The sequence below is a fragment of the Pararge aegeria genome, chromosome 9, assembly GCF_905163445.1.
Source record: "Pararge aegeria chromosome 9, ilParAegt1.1, whole genome shotgun sequence".
NCBI classification, from domain to species: Eukaryota; Metazoa; Arthropoda; class Insecta; order Lepidoptera; family Nymphalidae; genus Pararge; species Pararge aegeria.
The window spans coordinates 10,953,757-10,972,399 of NC_053188.1; the positions used below are offsets into that span (position 1 = coordinate 10,953,757).

Here is an 18,643-nt window from a genome sequence, read left to right on the forward strand (position 1 = left end):
TAACTTTTTTTAACCTGCACAGCTTTTTAATGTAAAATATTAAAAAAAAACAATAAAACCGTACATACAATATGTAAATCTCCTTTTTGTTTCAATTGTTTGTCTTTATCTTAAACACTAAAAGGTTGGTTATAAAAGATTGTTTACATTATAAGACGAGATAGAAAAAATGGAGTATGGTCTACGCAAGTAATATTACTGAATTTGCAAGCACAGCTTCGTTAATTTCAGCGAAAACCTTTCGGATTGAAGTGGTGCATGTTAAAGTGATAGGCTAAAGTAAGCAACGCGGTGCGAGAATCAAATATAAGTAGAAAGAACTCCCCCAGCCATTCGACTGGGGTCATTCTTTCTACAGGCTCATGTCAACGTGGTCGCATGAGACGCTCACACTGGGCGAGGAGGAACTTCTTCTGTTGCTCGTCATATAAGAATATAACTTTGCCAGAGCCCGAGCTTGGGAACATGCCCAGTACCTTCCTCTTAGCTGTCGGTATGTAGACGCCTTTCGCAACTGCCGTCGGTACATCGGGTATCTCCGACCATAGATACGTCCACACGATCTGTTAATCGAATTGGTAATGTTAGTTTTGTGAATGAAATAAAGAAACAATTTCATGCTATTGTCTAAAAAGGTTCCCAACCTTATTAAGTCAACGGCGCCCACGCAATAACTTAGCTAATTAAAATAGATAGGTACATGTTAGTTATGCAGATAGGTGCAAAAAATAAAACATCCTCATTATTAATTTTCACAAAGAATTAAGAAAAATAAAACTATCCCAACGATAGTTTTATTTTTCTTCTACACAATTTTTCAAAAGTGTGGGACAAGCCACAACTTATCCCACACTTTTGCAGCGGAATAACGATACCGCTGCATAAAGTATAGTACATAGCACCTACGACGCCCAGATTGGGAAGCCTTTGTCTAACAAGTATAAATCTACGTTAAATCGTTTTTTAAAACCCGATAAACAATATCCGAATCCTTTCTCCAAGGATGCAAACTATATCTGTGCATAATTACGCTAGGAAATCTTGCATAGGTAACGAACGTAATTTCATTCCCTTCCAATAAAGTGCGAACATTTAGATTTTTTTCTGGGATGTAAAATATCCTACGTCAATCTCAACACCAGCTGCCGTTGAGTCGAAAATAAGTAAGTAATAAATCAACGTACAAACAAACAAATTAATATGCATGGAGTTTTATTTACCTGCCATCCACCGAAAACATTATTCTTCTCGAGGTAAAGCAATCTTTTATCTGTGCACATTACAACCTCTTTAGCTGGGATGACCCACACGTGGGCCTCGTACGTGTCAGTGCTGACGAATTTACCCTAGAAAGTATTTACAGAATTAGAAATCATCATCGTCAACATCATATCAAACCATTACAGGACCACTGCAGGGCACGGGTCTCATCCCACCATTAAGGCTTTAGGCCGCTGTCCACCACGCTGACCCAGTGCAGATTGTTTGACTCCACACGCCTTTGAGAAAATTATGGAGAACTATCAGGCATGCAGGTTTCCTCACGATATTTCCTTCACCGTTGAAGCAAGTGATATTAAAACAAACAAAAACACAAAAACTCATTTTCAAACAACGAATTTATAACGTGATACGCTCATATACGGAACACTTTGTATATTCTCATTTCATTTGATTACTTTTACGAACTATGAAATGTGTTTTGACACCGTTTAAGTTGCAAAATAGCCTAACAACAATATGTTTTCTGGCATAACTACATTTCGTTTAATTTTCCGGCGCTCACCTCTTATCTCTTCGGGGTAATGTGCGTTCAAGCAATTAAATATCACCTGCTTTAACAGGGAAGGTAAACATCGTGTGAAACCTTCATACCTGACAGTTCTCCATAATCTTCTCAAAGGCTTGTGAAGTTTACCAATCCTCACTTAGCCAGCGCGGTCGACTATGGCGTAAGCCCTTCATTTTCTAAGAGGTGACCCGTGGCCTGTGGTAGGCGGGTAATGAGTTGATGATGGTATATATAGGTATATTGGTTATGAGTACTTCGTTGCTACATACAGCGCAACAAAGGAAATTGGCTTTTTAGTGTAAACTTAACATTTTTGCTCAATCACTTCGCACCGGTGATCCAAAATACATTGGATCGTAAACACGTCTTATACGGAAAGGGGAAAATAATAGAGTTTGTCAAGTACATACAAGCTATGATAACAAAAGTACTGTACCTTTTCAAGTTCGGACAGCATCTTGTATCCTTCAGCTTGCAGCCTGGAATAGGGTCGCACGCCAGCGTCTGGTGCCAGGTAGCGGGCCGCTCTGCGCTTCGTTACCTCTTCAGACATGTCAGCCGCCCTAATGCATTCCAATTATTTCCATAGGCGATTATCACACATAATATTATAAATTTAAAAGAAGGTATGTTTATTTGACGCAAAATCTATGCAACCGATCGTCATGGAACTTTCTCTATTCTTGGATGTAAGAAGTAACAAAAGATACTTTTTTGAAACAAAACTAAAATCAAAAAATATCAATATGGTGCGGTACTGATGTTCACAAATTATCATAAACAATCGCGGACGAAGTCACGGGCAACAGCGTAAAACTTAGTTTTAAAATAAATAAGATTACCATAAAACAGGTTATAGAGAGTATCTAAAAGAGACACGTATGCTGGCACGGGCATTTTTTCAAGAACTATTTAAGAGTAACAATCCCACCATACATTATTTTCATCTAGCTCTAATGCTCTGCTCTGCTGATACCGCTCTGATGGCAGTTTTTTCCAATGTCTATTTTAGATAATCTTTGCAATTATAGCCTATGTTTTATTCTGATTTACAACCTATATTACTGTGCAGTTTCATTAAATCCGTTCAGTATATCTTACAAACTTTTGCAAAATTATAATATTAGTAGGATTTAATATTCCCCTACAAGCTTTTAGTCAAGGTTGCGGTGGAATAAAACAATTTTTTTTATTATTATTAGCATCAATATGTGTAAGTTAACTTTCTATTCTCACAGCGGGAGTTCTAAATATAATACAGAGTATAATATAATACAGAGTATAATATAATACGTGTGTTGAATGGCGATTTGTGGTTAAAAATTTGGTTAAAAATGATAAATTACAGTCCTTTTATAAAAAGTTACAATGATCACGTCATTAAATGTATTACATGCCCATTCATTTCATTTAGATGCCCGAGAATTATGATCCAGATATGATCAAGATAGTGCGCGTTTGAATTTATTCGCAGATCAGTGCGTGTTTGAACTAATTTGTTGATCAGTGTGCGTTTGAAACCTGAGTAACGTAGAAAGTTTTTAGATAACAAATTCGAAAAATTAAATAACTTGTCTTCTTTGAGTAAATTAACTTTGAATTTTACTTTATTTAAAAATAGAAAAAAAACCACAAATATTATAAACACTTACTTGATCAGACCACTGTTGAATTATTAAAATTCTAATGTTTTAATTATTATGTTAAAACACATGCGTGATTAGTATAATACTTTAAAACATAGCTTTGGCAATAAAATTAAAACAATTATGCATAAGGTAATGTGTAAGTGAGAAATGAGTATTCTTTTTGACGGATATATATGCACATATTAACATGTGATGAAACTGAACTAATAAGAATACAACACAACATGCTTATGAGCAAACAATACATATGAGTTAGTCCTGTAGACAATGGTGCCAATTATGTTAAACATAAATCTGTAACGTAAACTAAATTTACATGTCTGAAAATGGTGTTATTCTTTTTACTCTGTATTCCCTGGAAAAAGATAGCACTATGTTTAGGCAGAGCAGTCGTTCGGTAAATGCGGAGATACAATGAGAGAGAAGAGCCTGTACTACAGACCTTATTAAGGTCCCTGCACCGATACAATGTCGCAATGCTGTTTAGACTATGTCGTCATTTACAACGATATCAAGGGCGTCGACCTACTGTAGCTCTTCGTTATAATGTGCTAACATAGTCAAACTAAACCATACATTAAATGACCATTGAAATACATCCTAGAGAGATGTACACAAAAAGGCAAAAATGCCCTTAAAAAATAGGAACAACAATAAAGTCATTAACACAGCACCCAAGGCCAAGGCTCTAAGCAATAAAGGCATGCACGGAATTTGTTTTAACCTTTTTTTAAAGAGCTGTCATTTGCACTTACTATCCCGTTTAGAAAAGGATAGCACTTTTTGAAGTAAATGTTTCCGGTAGGTTGTTGATTGTTGAATGATCTATTCACGCGGTATTTTTTAAACGTAATTAATGAATACACCACAGAGAAACATTACAAAAATGCGATAATTTTTTTTATCACATTTATATCGCGTAGAAACCTGTTAGGAGTATGGTCGCTATAACCCTAAAAGTTAAGCCTGCTACCATCTATGTCCGTGTAATCACTTGCCAATAGGTGAGGTTACAAACTAAGTTATAGTGGAATCAAGAAAAATTAAAGTAGCAGCTTCATCGCTAAGTTTTAGTTACGTGGAATGGGACTATCAACAACACCATCAATATAACATATATATTCTATTTGAGTAAAAAAAACTCATATTCAGTTCATCTAAATTTTTCACTACAACTACCTTAGTTAAATAAACAAACCAGCAACAACCCAGAGGTCTTATTGAGTAAAATATCGTACCCAGTTCATCTAAATTTTTCACAACTACTTTTGTTCAACAACCTAAAGGCCTTCGCCCACACATCGACCCAACGCCGTTTAAACGCCGGTTCAACTCCAACTTTAGATTCACCGTCAGCATAACAACAAGGCATAAACCTCTTATGATAACGCGTAATTGACATCTGGTAAGCAGGCTTAGATCGTTTGAAGTGTACGACTCGTGGGTTAACGCATCCATTCGTTGTGAAGTATTTTCACAGTTTATGTAACAAAATTATGCCGCACGACATAAAGCTCAATTTTCCATGCTTTAATTTAAGTGGATTTGATTTTGAGTCGATTTAGTGTGCGAGGGGCTTAAGGCTACTACTTGCGCTAGACAAAATTTACGTTTGCTAAAGCTTACTTCTAAAGGTCATTTTCATTCAGAACCTTCGAACAGAGGTGAGTAGGCCGGAGGTAAAGTCGACGAATCCGCCGACCGGTCGCACGACCAGTCCGACAGCACCGCGTCCCAGGCCGCGCATGAAGCCGCTTGCACCGCCCGCCTGCGCGCCCTCTAGCGGCCGCGTCACTACGCCGCGTACGCCTTCCACTACACCCTACCGCAACACAGCTAACACTCGTACATGCAACGACACTCCAGTACCTATTAGTCTCAGAAGCTTAACTGTATCGCTTTGAAATCTAAATGGTTCAAATCCCACTACTTCCGTTGTCTTACATATAATATTTACAAAATAACAAGTTATTTTCCAAATGAATAAAAAAATATATTTGTTTTACAGACCCTACCTACAGCAGCAACAGATTGGAGGAACATACTTCTAAATTTCTTGAGTATTTCATTATTTAAAAATTATAAAAAACATTTAAAACAAAAAACATGCCGGTCGTTTCCTATTTTGTTTTAATAACAGTATAATATTCTCTTCATTCCTACAACATACAAAATGGGATTATTTAAACGTTAAACCCTATGCACAGCCTCATAACCTAAATGACATAATATGAGCGTATACGTAATTTCATATAAATGGTCAGTGAAATATGAAACTAAATAACTCACTAACATTAAATACCTCAAGATTTATGCCGAACTCTGACCATACTTTGACCCCCCCGATCGCTACTTCTTTTCCACCTCGCAACTTGAAAGCCATCACCGATTTTTTATTATTTTTGCAAAGCTTAGGCTAGTTAATAAAGCAAGCATAATATCACAGAGTAAGGATAGTCATACAGAGGTCTGACGAAGTCATCTAGACAGAGCAATTATGCGGTAGGTGCGGGGTGGTGCGGGGCAAGGAATGACCCATACCACTTGCGCCGATTCAATTTCGCAATGTCAATGTCAGCGTTAAGCACGAGATTTTAGGCGCCGACCTACTGTATCCCTTCTTTATGCTGTGATAACATAGTAAAACAATACCGTACATTCAACAACATATGAAACCACATCCCTCTAAAGGCGAAAAGCCCTCTAACATTCCACGCAAATAGGAACAACAATTAAGGCATTTACAACGGCAGCCACCCAAGGCTCCAAGCAAAATAGGCATGCATGGAATCTGCTATAACCTTTTGACAGCATCAAATGAACCAGACGCGAAATCAACGACGCCTGCAGTTGGTCGGGCCACGAGGCCAACGGCGCCAACTCCCAGACCCTTAAAGAACCCCTCCACGCCCTGCTCCCGAGCGCCCTCAATAGGCTTTGTGAAAACACCTGTCACTCCATCCACCACACCCTGTGTTTGTAATAATGCAGATAAAACAATGTTCAAATCTTTTCAACCGTTTGAACTGCAGACTGTTCTACTTAATATAAACAAACAGCGATTTAAATTTTCTCTAAATATGACGTTACTGCATCTTTCTTCCTAGGTTTATATACAATTTTAAGAGAACAGTTATCAACGCTGATAAATTCCTTGATTTCAAGGTCAACTTTAATTTTTAAATCTATTGAGAAGCTCTGCTGAGATCATTGAGCATTATTTTAAGGACTTCTAAGGTATGTGCCGTAACGATTTTAAATATTATCGGCTATTATTTACATTCAAATTTTTAATTATTTGAAAATTATAAAAATACAAACATACCATTACGAGCCCCTTTCCACTTCTAGCTAGCCCTTCTTGTAAGTTAGCCGGTGGCTTGTTGATGTTATCTCGACGGCGTCGCTGGTAGTCCTGTGCAACCAAAATAATAATTCACTTAATCATAAAATATTCAAGATCAAAAAGCAAATAAAGTAAGCAAGCTTTTCTTTGTGCTAGTATTTCTGGATTATAATATTTTTGATTAGTTTAGGTTCATTAAAACCTATTTATATGATCGTATAATGTTACTGTATTTCTGCTTTCTTTAGTGGTGCACAAAACATAATTATTTAAACGTAGTAAGTGTACTTTTAAGCGGTCATTGGTTTAAAAGCATCGCAAGCGCTTTTTTTTTTAAATAATTTACCTTGTCTAGCGATAGCGCAGCCAGCCCATGTCCCATGGCACCTGTAATGCGTGAAACCGCACCCGCCGCTCCACCCACTGTGTGCCCCACCAATGAGCGAACGCCCAGCATCAAACCTTCCGCGAACTCGCCGGGCCCTTGAATCGCCCCCTGCATCATAAACGTTTTTAAATCAATTTTTGAAATCTAGCTTCCTTCGTCAGCGTCTCCGCGGCCCCACGGGAGTCAAGCGTTACGCCTTTGGTTCCAAGCCTGGTACCTGGTGGGATTTTTCGACCACACACGCGATTAATTTTATGTTTCTTTTGTTTTGTGGTCGTAATAATAATGTAGTTTTGTATATATTATGCCATTAACGGTTGACTGTCATCTCTTGTTTCCTATACGTTCATGATCATTTTAATAGCAGGCGTTACTTGGCGGAGTTCCATGATATATTATGAAAATTAAGCTTAATTTGCTATACCCCACCAAAAGCAGGAGAATCTGTATGGTGTAATTATTAATAACTATTATTTAAAATACGACGAAACTAAACAACATTAAAAAAATCCCAAAAACCTCCAGTTAAATAACCATTCACACGATAGCACAAATTAAGTTTAATAAAACGAAATTAAAGGAACCAATAGTTAATATAAGATTTTTTATAGACAATTTTAAGAGCTCAAACAAAAATATTCTAGCATAATACTTGTAATGTACCCACTCACCTGGAATGGTTCGTAAAAGAGATCTTCTACACCCTTTTTCAACCCAATAACCAATCCATATGGGTTACCGATCACGTCGAGACCGAGCACAAGCACATAAAGCTGTTTCAACGCCTGTCCTGTGTAGTGACTCTGCACTTGACCTATTAATTCCTTTTGTGACAGAAACTCGTAGTTCCTTTCGTAGTATGACAGCCTAAAGAAGAAAAGGATATGTCAAAATTACCGTAATAGCATGTGCTATTTGTTATTGTGCTACGCGCATGTGCGCGTAGCAATTGAATAGGCGTGGGGTCAGTCAAAGATTCGAAGAGGAGCCTAGTGGTTACGACTTCGGCTTCATTTTCAGGTGGCAGATTTCAAATGCCAGCACGCACCTTACAACTTACACAACCTCTAAATAAAGTAATTTGAATATCACTTGCTTGATCCAGGCAATATGATCGGTGAAGGAAAGCATTGTGACGAATCCTGCATGTCTAAGAGTTATCCATAATGTTCTCAAAGGCGTGTGGAGTCCAACAATCCACACTGGGTCAGCGTGGGTGACTACGGCCTATGCCCTTCTCATAGCAGAAAGAGACCCTCACCCTATAGTGGGCCGGTAATGGGTTTATATGATGGGTCCAGTCAATGACGTGTGGAGTGGCGACACTGCACTAGAAAACGCAGCGTTGGTAGACTCTTAATTAAGTAAACAGACGATATAAAGCTATTCGTAGAAAGTCGCTCGATACTAGCATGGAGTGTGGAAATCCTTACAAAAGACATATCTAGTCAAGCGTTTGAAATGATGATGATGATAATGTTGATAAAGGGTCAGGCGGCTTCCCTAAGGGAAGAACTAAAATTATATATAACACAAATCCCTAAATTAAACTAAGTCTTGAAGAAGTTATAAAAATTAGGCTTAATTTGCTATACTCCGCGAACAGCAGGAGAATCTGTATGGTGTAATTTATAATTTCTTCAATCCTTGTACTCCACACCAAACAGATCCTCGGCAATGTACCCTCTACGCACGAATGTACCCTCTCTAATCCGCCTGATTGTATCCAATACTTAAAGAAGTTTTCTACAATAAATTAGCAGATGACATCTTGGTGATGATAAATTATAGAAATAAATAGTATAAAAAAGATAGAAAAACTTTGGTATAAATTGTTGCTCAACTAGGCTGTTCTAAGAATAGTTTTAGTGAGATGGTGATGTCAAGAAGAACACCTGGTTAAGTTTGTCTCCGTTTTAGACCAGGGGGCATTTGACCCCTCATAGCTTTAGGTTTGAGTGACGAATATAGTTATCATCATCATTTCACACGTTTCAGATATTTGACCTTGACTTTAAGTGACTTCTTATTTTCTTTGTGGAATAGTCCAGCTCTTCATCTTTAGATCTATCAATTTAGTGTATCAAACTTCGCATTGCTGTCATTTAAAGTGTGGTGTCTTGTAGCATATACTCACTTGAATACAACATCGTTCATATCAGTCAATGTAACGCCTATACTTTGCAGGACAGTGCCTACGAAAGTTGGTAGTTGCGTCGCTCCACCCAGTGAAAATGACACGTGAACCTATCAATCACAATAAAATTTATTGTAAAGGTAAAGCCCGCGACTGCGTGCCCACTTTATGATGCAGTGGGAAACGGTAACGGGCTAACCTTTTAGGGTTATGGCAGTTATATTAAACCTGTAATCCTAATCGATAGCTACGAAGCATCATAACGTTTAACTGCTTGGCTGCATGTCTTTGAGGTTAGGTTGATATCTAGCCACTGGCAGGGAGTTTGCCCGACCAGACAAGAGCAAAATTCTTAAATTACCCGAAACTTCGCAAGGAGCCTTGTATAATTAGTGGTATAAACTAATTTCACGCATATTTTTTACTCAAAATTTAACAATAGTGACAAAAAGCACAAACCTAAATCAATAGGATTTTTACATAATATAGAAATCATAAATAAAAAAAAAGAAGCATACCTTGAGTGGTGATAAATGTAAATTATCATAGAAGTTTTTCATATCGGACGCAGCACCCATAGCTGCTAACGCTTCTAGCGGCTGTCTTGCTTTTTCGATATCAACTTCGAAAGCATCCAACTGCAAATAGAAGTCGAAATTGCAATAATTCTCATCAGTCGTCAAATGATCCCTACGAGCGAACTACATTTAGTTCGTCACGAACGTTTAATATGGTGGCACTTTTTTACTGCAAACTTAAAACTTTTTACTTTAAACTTACTAACTTTCCCAATACTGCTACTTAAATTAACGAACGCTTCATAAGTTTTTCTATGTATATATTCATTATTTGGTAAGTTCTTCTTATTTTAGTTCTACATGACTAATGATTTTTTTAATTGCCTTACTATCCAAAAGTATCAGTGTTTTTATTTTTTTTTTTACTCTGACGTCTTCTTAATAGAATGTGTCTGTTCTGAATGTTTGTTGTTTGGTCTTCTTGACGTTTCAGAAGTGCTTAAAAACTAGACCTTCTTAAAAGAAATGAATTATGAGTTAAAAAACTGAAATGAATTATTTTGCATTTACTTACAGCCTCTTGCTCGGTGGGTATCTTCTGCGGGAACATGCCCATCAGGGCGTTGATAAGTCCCATGTCCACCTTCACGTGGAACTCTTGGATCAGCACCTTGTAGTATTTGTACTGCCGCACTTTGCTATGTTCCATTATACGCTCAACTATGGACACCTCAATGAACGGCTTTGTACCTGTAACCATAATAGTTACAACCTTATTGTCGTATTAAAATCCTAGCAAGTGAAGCTAAAGGCAAGCGCCTTTAGCTTTGCCCGCAATTGTTATTTTTTAAGAATCCCACAAAAACGCCAGGGTAAAAAGTATTATGTGGCTCGTCTCTTGGACTTGGCAAGTATCTCTATTCATACTATGCGCCAAGATGGTCTCGCTCGATAGGTAACATTTTTTAATTCAAAAATACTACTGGAAGGGACCGGGTGCTTTTTTGAATATTATTCTATGTTCTCCAGGATGAGTATATCCATTAAGATCAGTGATGCAGTGATAAAGCTAAACATAGATAACAAACAAACAGACTCATTGACACATTTATATATATGCTGTAAACCCTCTCTCCTATAAGAAAGTAAACTTGTGCCCCGCAGTGGGGCATTAAGACGCTGGGGGTGATAATGAAACTGTATATGGAGCCTTAGTGCAGGAAATTACATTCAATATCGGTATGATTTTGACCACTAATATTAATAGAGCTGCCGCTTATATAGTTTACTAAAATCGTACCTGTCCAGACGCATTGAGTGACACTAAGCCACGCCCAACTAATAAACTGTAAAATGGAACTAATTAAACCAACTAAAATACTTGCTTTCTTTAACGGTGAAACAAAATATCGCTAGGAAACCAGCAAGCCTGAGAGTTCGTCACAAACTTTTCATAGGCGCGTGAAGACAATCCGCACTTGGACAGCGACTACAGAGGTGGACTACAGCCTAAACTGCAGTGGGTCAAGTAAACTAATAAATATCTGTAAATTAGACTAAAAGTCAAAGTCAAAAAAATCTAAGTAGGCCCATAGGTGGCACTTTTGATGCGTGGCACATAATAATTACACGGTAGTGAGATGATGGCGATAACCATATTCGTAAACTAGGACGCGATTGGAACCCTCGTAGCTTTTGTTTTACAAAAGCTACGAGGGTTCCAATCGCGTCCTCGCGAACAACAAACAGCCTTTTATTTATTTTTTGTTACACCATCTCACATTGTCATTTAAAATTATTAGAAGAGCAACCTGGTTAGAGCAATAATTCACATCCAAGCTTTTTTATCGATTACATAGTCTTTTATGGTACGATTACGTAGAGTATGGTGCTTACCCGCAGGGTCGTCGTTGGCTACGGACTTGGGCGGCGGCACGGGCGCTAGCATCACGGGGAAAGTGGGCAGTGGCAATTGCTGGTCCACCTGCAGGCGGTGCAAGCGCGCGTGAAGGCGCCGCGAGTGCGCCGTCAGCCCCAGCACCGCCCACACGCCCGGAGAGTGCGTGCGTCGGACCAGGCGCTCGTACGGCCGGATTATGCTCATCATAGCGAAATCTACCTGTATAAGCGGTGATAGTGAGTAAGGCTTCGGTTTTCCCTTCATGAAGGCAGAGTACGATCACGCACCACTGACTTTTCAGAGTTGCGTGCGTTTTTAATTCATTCAATATCACTTCAAACTTGTCACACGTTACACCGGCCACTATGTCCTATAAACCTTTCTTCGTTCTGCTTAGTAGCAGAAATTAGCATGGCGGTAGTACCTACTCCCAAGGACGAGCTCTGCCGCAAGAAGGTCTACTACTACTTGAAAAAATTGGAAAACAACAGAGAGAGGGCAGTATCGACCTCCTTGCTACTACTGGCATCTACGGCGATCGCCAACCCATCTGCCCAGCGTGGGAATAATGGGCAAACCATCAAGAGTCTTTCAGTCCAGCAGTGGACTCCTATAGGCCTTATATATATATATATATATATATATATATTGACGATATAAAGCTTAGGTGCCGAGTGCCACTAGATGAGGTTTATTTATTTATTTTATATTTCATACGATACACGAGCAATGCGTTGTTGCCAAATCAAATGTCCTGTAGTAGTGCAATTCAATCTTTAATTAAATTATTTTTATTCCTCTTAAAGTTGGTCCTTGAATGAAATCTCATCTGTTAGTAAGAATATAGTTAGTTTAATTTTTGCCTCACCGATAGTATGGGCTACACTCCCTAGAATTGTTGAATTACGTATTTTTACTAACATTATCTCCCAAGTGTGGGGTGCGTAAGGTCCGCCTTAGAACGAACATTATATGAGTTCACGTACATGTGTACGACTATACAGAGATATAGAATTTCTAATTTTGCATTATTTTTTAATGTCAGAATTGCAGCAAATAAAATATATTAATAACCATAAGCTAAATTCATTTAAAATAAATTACTTACCTCGGTCTTATCATCTATTTTTACGCGTGGCGGAACCTCACTGCCACTGTCGGAAACCATTTTCTCAGCTAGATATTTTTGATATGCTTCCTCGATCTGTATTGCTTTTACCCCTTCGATTTTCTTGTACCGACGGGAACCAATTTTGCACTGCTCCCATATTATACCAGAACTGTTAAGTAATTAAAAAATGTATTGAAACTATAACAACTACCTATATACCAAAAATATAACATAAAGCGCACGCTGACGCTCTTACTGCAAATGAAAAATGCATTGGAAACGGCCTCTTCTTAGGTTTTTAGAGTTTAGTCCCACTTCACTGCTCTAGTGAGAGTTAGTGGGCTTTAAAGATTATCACATGATATCCTACTAATATTATAAATGTTTCAAGCAAAAACTATAAAATGTTGTTCCCGCAGGATACATAAAAAACTAAAAAAACGCGTACGAAGGCGCGGACAACAGCTGGTTGGTAATAAATGGATCATAAATATGATCATAGATGGATCGGAATTGATCCATAGTCAAAACATACTAACGACTCCGCCAACGAGGCAGTCACCAAAAGTAATGTTACAATAACGAATTTTTTATTTAACATAATAAATGTTTAAACCGATCGACAATTAGTATTATTTAACGTGGCACGATCTTTGTTAGAGATATACAGTACAGAATGAGGACATACTTAGATATGCTGACGTAGAGAATCTCTGTGAGTTCGGGGTCGTTAACAAGCGAAAGCCCAAGGCCGTGCATAGCCAGAACAAACTCAGTATGAACAGGTTCTGCCTCGCCGATAGTATGCGCTCCACTAGCTAGAATTGGATCATCCGTGAAAAGGATCACTCTCTGAAGTCCGTCCAAGAAGGACACCCACCATATTCGTTGTGATTCGTTAATCCTGTAAAAATAAAAATAAAACAATCAATCTAATGGGCGCCATAGGAAATATGGTCTCAAAGCATAAACCCACCACGACACTAAAATACGTATTGTCGGGCTTTAACACATTTTGAAGTGCATTCGTATTTCTATAATAACAACACTCACATAAAATCTCCGATGCCATCTTTTCTCAGATCATTCTCGATTTCCTTTCGTTTATGCCCCTCAAACAAAAGAATCCGTGGGCCGGCAGGGTTGTCCCAAGTGTACAACATTTGGTTCATAGACGGTAACTTCCTATGAAATAAAAATTATTAAATTAGCAAAGTGAGCTAGAGTATTATCATCCATCAAAAAATCTTGTAGAAATATAAGTATCCAAGGTAAAAACTGCTGACATTAAAAGTTGCATCCTCAATAAGGTCAAGCAGTATTTCACGCCGGATCACCCTTTAACCCTGTACAAAGTTCAAGTTCTGTAGAGCATGGAGAACTGCAAAAAATAATGGTATAGCTATGCTACTACCTAGCTTCGGATCGTCATGCTAGAAGACTCGTCGATGTTGAGGCGATACATAATGGAAGTTTAGACCACCGTCGCGAGATCGCCTGTGTTTCTGTATTCTTCAAGAAATATTTCGGCGACCGAGTTCAGGGTCTGGTTTATATACTAAAAAGAAGGTTGCTGGACCCTGATTCTCTCCCAATCACCAAGAAAATAACAGCAATCGTTTTGTGTCGTACTTGTCAGGTTTTCATAAAATAACTGTCAGAATAAAGTTACCGATTACAATTGGAATGTCGTCATAGCGCTATAATCTTACTTAATTGACAATCATGCGTACCGGACGTTAACGTTTTCTTTCTCGTAAACGTTGATGCCGTGCGGAGTGTAGTTTACTAAAAGCGCAGGTGCATGCCCATCTCTATATTGTCGTACCGTCACGTAAGTACCACCTTCACTCAGTTGTACCTCAACGTGCAAACCACCATACTGTGAAAATACAAATTAGTTAATTAAATAAAGACAGATTTTTTTCAGTTTTACACGTAGGTTATACGCTCGGTTACGCAGCAGTATTTGTAAACCAACATAGAAGAAAAAATGTTTCCAAACTGTTTTATTCGTGCGCTGTCTTGGCTTAGGCTTGACATACATGTATTGTTATGTTGTACAAATGTATGTACTACAAATATACTGGTCTTTAGTAGTGTTAAGTTAGCTACTATAACGCATTACACGTTGAAAAAAAAGCTAAATTTAAAATTATTGAATTATAATTTTCAATTGAAATTTATAGCATAGAATATTAATTACAAAAATTAGTAGTTATTTTATCAAGGCAATTTCATCCCGATAAATCTTGCCTTGCATAGTTTAGGAGATAATGAGTCTTATTTTTTCTAACTTGTCTTACAATGTTACACTACTTTTGTTACTTTCTAGTGTATTTTGTTTTTCAACTAAGAAACTAATAAAAAAATAAACTTAAAGAAAATCTCTTCTTATTGCGTTTGTTTTTAATTATTTTATTGTTTTTTACTTTACATTAAAAAGTAATGAAAATATCGTTTACATTGTACGACAAATTAGAAAAAATGGAATGTGGTTGACGCGGGTGAAACACCAGACTTGGGAGATCACTAGTTTGATATTAAACTGTAATAAACATATTGAACGTACTTACTTCGTTATCAAGCTTCAGACAAACACTATGTTGCTCAGTGTAGAGAAATGGTGCAGCGATTTGGGTGGAGCAGGCCACTCTTAACAACAGTAATTTATCTTCTTTTTCGACCATGGGCCACAGAGGTGCGCTCGAATTTTGCTTCACCTAAACATAACAAAATCAACTATAAAACTACAATTCAAAACGCTGCGAAGACTACTTCGATTATAATAATATTTTACCTCTCCCCAAGGATCTCCTGATCTGTGAAGCTCCTGGTATTGAATTGGGAATGGGCATTCATTAATGATCAAAAAGAATGGCGTAAATATAACCATCTTCGTCAAACTGTTGAATGTCAGTTGATTCGTCACTGCCACCTAAAATGTTGTTATTAAATTTGTTACTAGTCTCGACACAACACAACAAGATTAACGGACTGATGATTGATATAAAAACCTGATAACTTCTGCCCTCATTCTTGCATATGACGACTCCAGAACTGCCAGGTACGTCCAAAGAGAACTTGTCCGACCATTCTCCAAATTCTACTCTGATCGCAGCCTTCTTCTTACCAAAGAAATTCTTCGCACGGAAGGAGAATAGTATCGGTTCTTTGTAGTCTTTTGGGTGAAAGATAACATTGCCAGTTTCATCAACATTCTGTAATTGAAAGATATACATAAGATTTACTACTTATATTATTTTGGTTCATCTGCTTATTATTATTTCTATGGATTATAGTTTTATATTTGAACATATTAAAATGTTTAAAGCGTTCCCCAAACTTAGACGCGGTCGGTGTACTAGTGCAGGCTCTGGCTCGCTGATGTAGTTTTTACTCTAACTATCATCATACCTTCTCGTGTAGAATCTGTCTCTTTGTATGAAGCAGAAAATGGATGTCATAAAAATCTTATTTTTAAGACACTTGTCTTTGCAGTCGCGGCTCCCACCTTTAGATCGCGTCATAACAGCGTCTGCGAATTCCTTAATGTGGGGAACGCTTTAGTTCGGTGAGTTTTTGGATGAATTATGGTATTGTTAGATATTTTGCGACAGGATCTAATATGCCTTTTAAATGTAAGTCCGTTTTAACTTATTATTTATTATATATTAAAGCAAGGTCTAAAAGCTATAAGCACATTTTTTAATAGCAGATAATTGCGCATATGAGTCGACATAATTCAGTGAATTCTAGTTTTAGATGAAATTTAATTGTCTAATTGGTTAACAAGTTGAACTTCTGATCACGAAGCCCTAGATTCGTATTTCAGAAAGGGCAAAAAAAATATTATTAAGTATTATAATTCACATTGTCCAACCTCGGAATGAACGTGAAGCCGACGATCGCAGTTATTATCAGCAATATTAATTATTCATAATTATTATATATATATATTATAATTATTCAACATGCATTGCAGCAGCATGCTGGGTGTAACCTATAAATATCTCTTTCCTAAGATAGAGGACGTTTGTGCCCAGCAGTGCGATATTAATAGACTGGGGATCACGGTGGAAAGAACATAGATAATTACAGTGTTATAAGCTACAATTTTAATATACATGCAAAACATGCATTTACACCGCAAGAAAACTATTAAAATGTATAATGTGTTAAAAAGCTTTTGGATAAGCTTACGACTCCAAACACATGCCCTTAAAGTTAACGACAAATATTAAATGAAACAAATTTAATGTGCCTTTATTATTTTACATCACCCACGCCGCATATTACCCAATATAAACATTATTGTGCATAAGGGTACCCAAAGGGGAACCTACCCAATTTAAATTAAAACAATTTATTATTTGTGTACTAGAATTTGTTTGCACTCACCGGCAAACACGAAGTATGGCGACTAATAAATCTACTGCAACGAGAATGTTTTATCTGCAACGTAGATATTACGTACACTCGAATATAAATGCTATGTTTCGACATTAAACATATTTAATTATACTAAATACCCCAATCTTTTATCCTTACTAATTGCACGACTCATGATGCGCAGCATCAGAGAGTGCTTTACGATCGAAAAATTTTTTTCGCCTCATTTCGGCGGCTATTTTTATTATTATAGCCTGGTTAGTTCACGGAATCAAGATATTTTGCATACTATTGTCGAGATAATTTAATGGAGATTAATTCCATACTTTTAAAAAATTGATTTACTGCAATAGAATTGGAAAAAAACACCAAAATAGGTCAAAAAAATTTCCTGTCCGTCATGTGTGAAACCCGAAAACACTCTTACTTGTGAAAAAATCCATTATTTGAGTTAATTTTTTTTTTTTTAAATTCTAATCGACGATTGTAGGTCACTGAATGCGAATGATTAATTAATTCAGTGTAGTTTAATTGCAATTAATAAAAAACGAAAACTGCAAGACTATATCTATATATATCCATGTAAAATTAACATGGATGGTGATATATCTATATCTATAGATATTATGTACATTTTATTCCACCAGAGGCGCCTGTGCATCACTTTCCTAGTACAGCTGTTTTAAATTTTTTTTTTTTTTGCACGACTCATGTGTTTTTTTTTTCGTTATTTATTGACAAATAATTGGATAGCTATTTTATTAATGAGTCGTGCACTTTTGGATTTTCCAAATTTTGTTACAAATACGAAAGTGAGTTTGTACATCCTTTACGCCCTAACGAAGCCACTAATTATCTTGATTTTTGGCATGGATTAAGTAATAATCTTTCTAATCCAGGAAATAAAACGGTTCCAGCGGGGTGTTGACACCTCCCGTGGGAACCATTTTATTTCCTGTTCGTGGGAGCCGTAATAGGAACGCGGGCAACAGCTAGTATTAAACATAAACCATAGAAGCATTTTATTTTCTATTCAAAGGTGTAAGTACTTGCATTTCACAACTATGCTTATTTAGGAACTATTATTAAGTAAATTAGTCGAAGATGAGGCGATGATGAGCAAAAAAAAAAACAAATAAAATATTCGAAACCAAAAAGTGAAGAATAAATAATGCAATGTTCTGGAGGGTTGTTAAAATTTAGAATTTTAATAGCCAATTAGTTTATATAAGTTATTAAGAGGAAACATTTCTGCCAAAAAAAAGACACTAATTAGTGTATCAATGTGATAATCCAGCATTAGGTACCTTGTTGGGAGTACTGGAATCTTTTTCTGGTTTCTTTGATTTCTGGAAGCATGATATTTGAATCAAAAGTTTAAACATATGAAAACAACCAAGAACGAAATAA

At 37.0% G+C, this 18,643-nt stretch overlaps 1 protein-coding gene across 4 annotated transcripts in view; it reads right to left on the reverse strand.

Moving 5' to 3' along the window:
• Positions 1–226: 226 nt before the first annotated feature.
• The window catches only part of LOC120626387 (vacuolar protein sorting-associated protein 13), a 54,337-nt gene continuing 35,920 nt past the window's right edge, over positions 227–18,643 (reverse strand). Inside the window, exons 43-62 of one of the 4 annotated variants that reach the window (XM_039893898.1) lie at positions 18,541–18,582; positions 17,243–17,296; positions 15,859–16,062; positions 15,642–15,779; positions 15,418–15,564; positions 14,575–14,723; positions 13,895–14,026; positions 13,530–13,745; positions 12,839–13,010; positions 11,727–11,949; positions 10,405–10,580; positions 9,831–9,950; positions 9,313–9,422; positions 7,847–8,042; positions 7,134–7,283; positions 6,767–6,856; positions 6,243–6,412; positions 2,229–2,355; positions 1,221–1,346; positions 227–563 (exon numbers count right to left, since the gene is read on the reverse strand). In XM_039893898.1, the coding sequence (XP_039749832.1) occupies positions 366–563; positions 1,221–1,346; positions 2,229–2,355; positions 6,243–6,412; positions 6,767–6,856; positions 7,134–7,283; positions 7,847–8,042; positions 9,313–9,422; positions 9,831–9,950; positions 10,405–10,580; positions 11,727–11,949; positions 12,839–13,010; positions 13,530–13,745; positions 13,895–14,026; positions 14,575–14,723; positions 15,418–15,564; positions 15,642–15,779; positions 15,859–16,062; positions 17,243–17,296; positions 18,541–18,582 (2,940 nt within the window). In that variant the 3' untranslated portion in view covers positions 227–365. The remainder of the gene's footprint in view (positions 564–1,220; positions 1,347–2,228; positions 2,356–6,242; positions 6,413–6,766; positions 6,857–7,133; positions 7,284–7,846; positions 8,043–9,312; positions 9,423–9,830; positions 9,951–10,404; positions 10,581–11,726; positions 11,950–12,838; positions 13,011–13,529; positions 13,746–13,894; positions 14,027–14,574; positions 14,724–15,417; positions 15,565–15,641; positions 15,780–15,858; positions 16,063–17,242; positions 17,297–18,540; positions 18,583–18,643) is intronic. The other 3 variants (XM_039893899.1, XM_039893900.1, XM_039893902.1) reach the window with 3 other exon arrangements.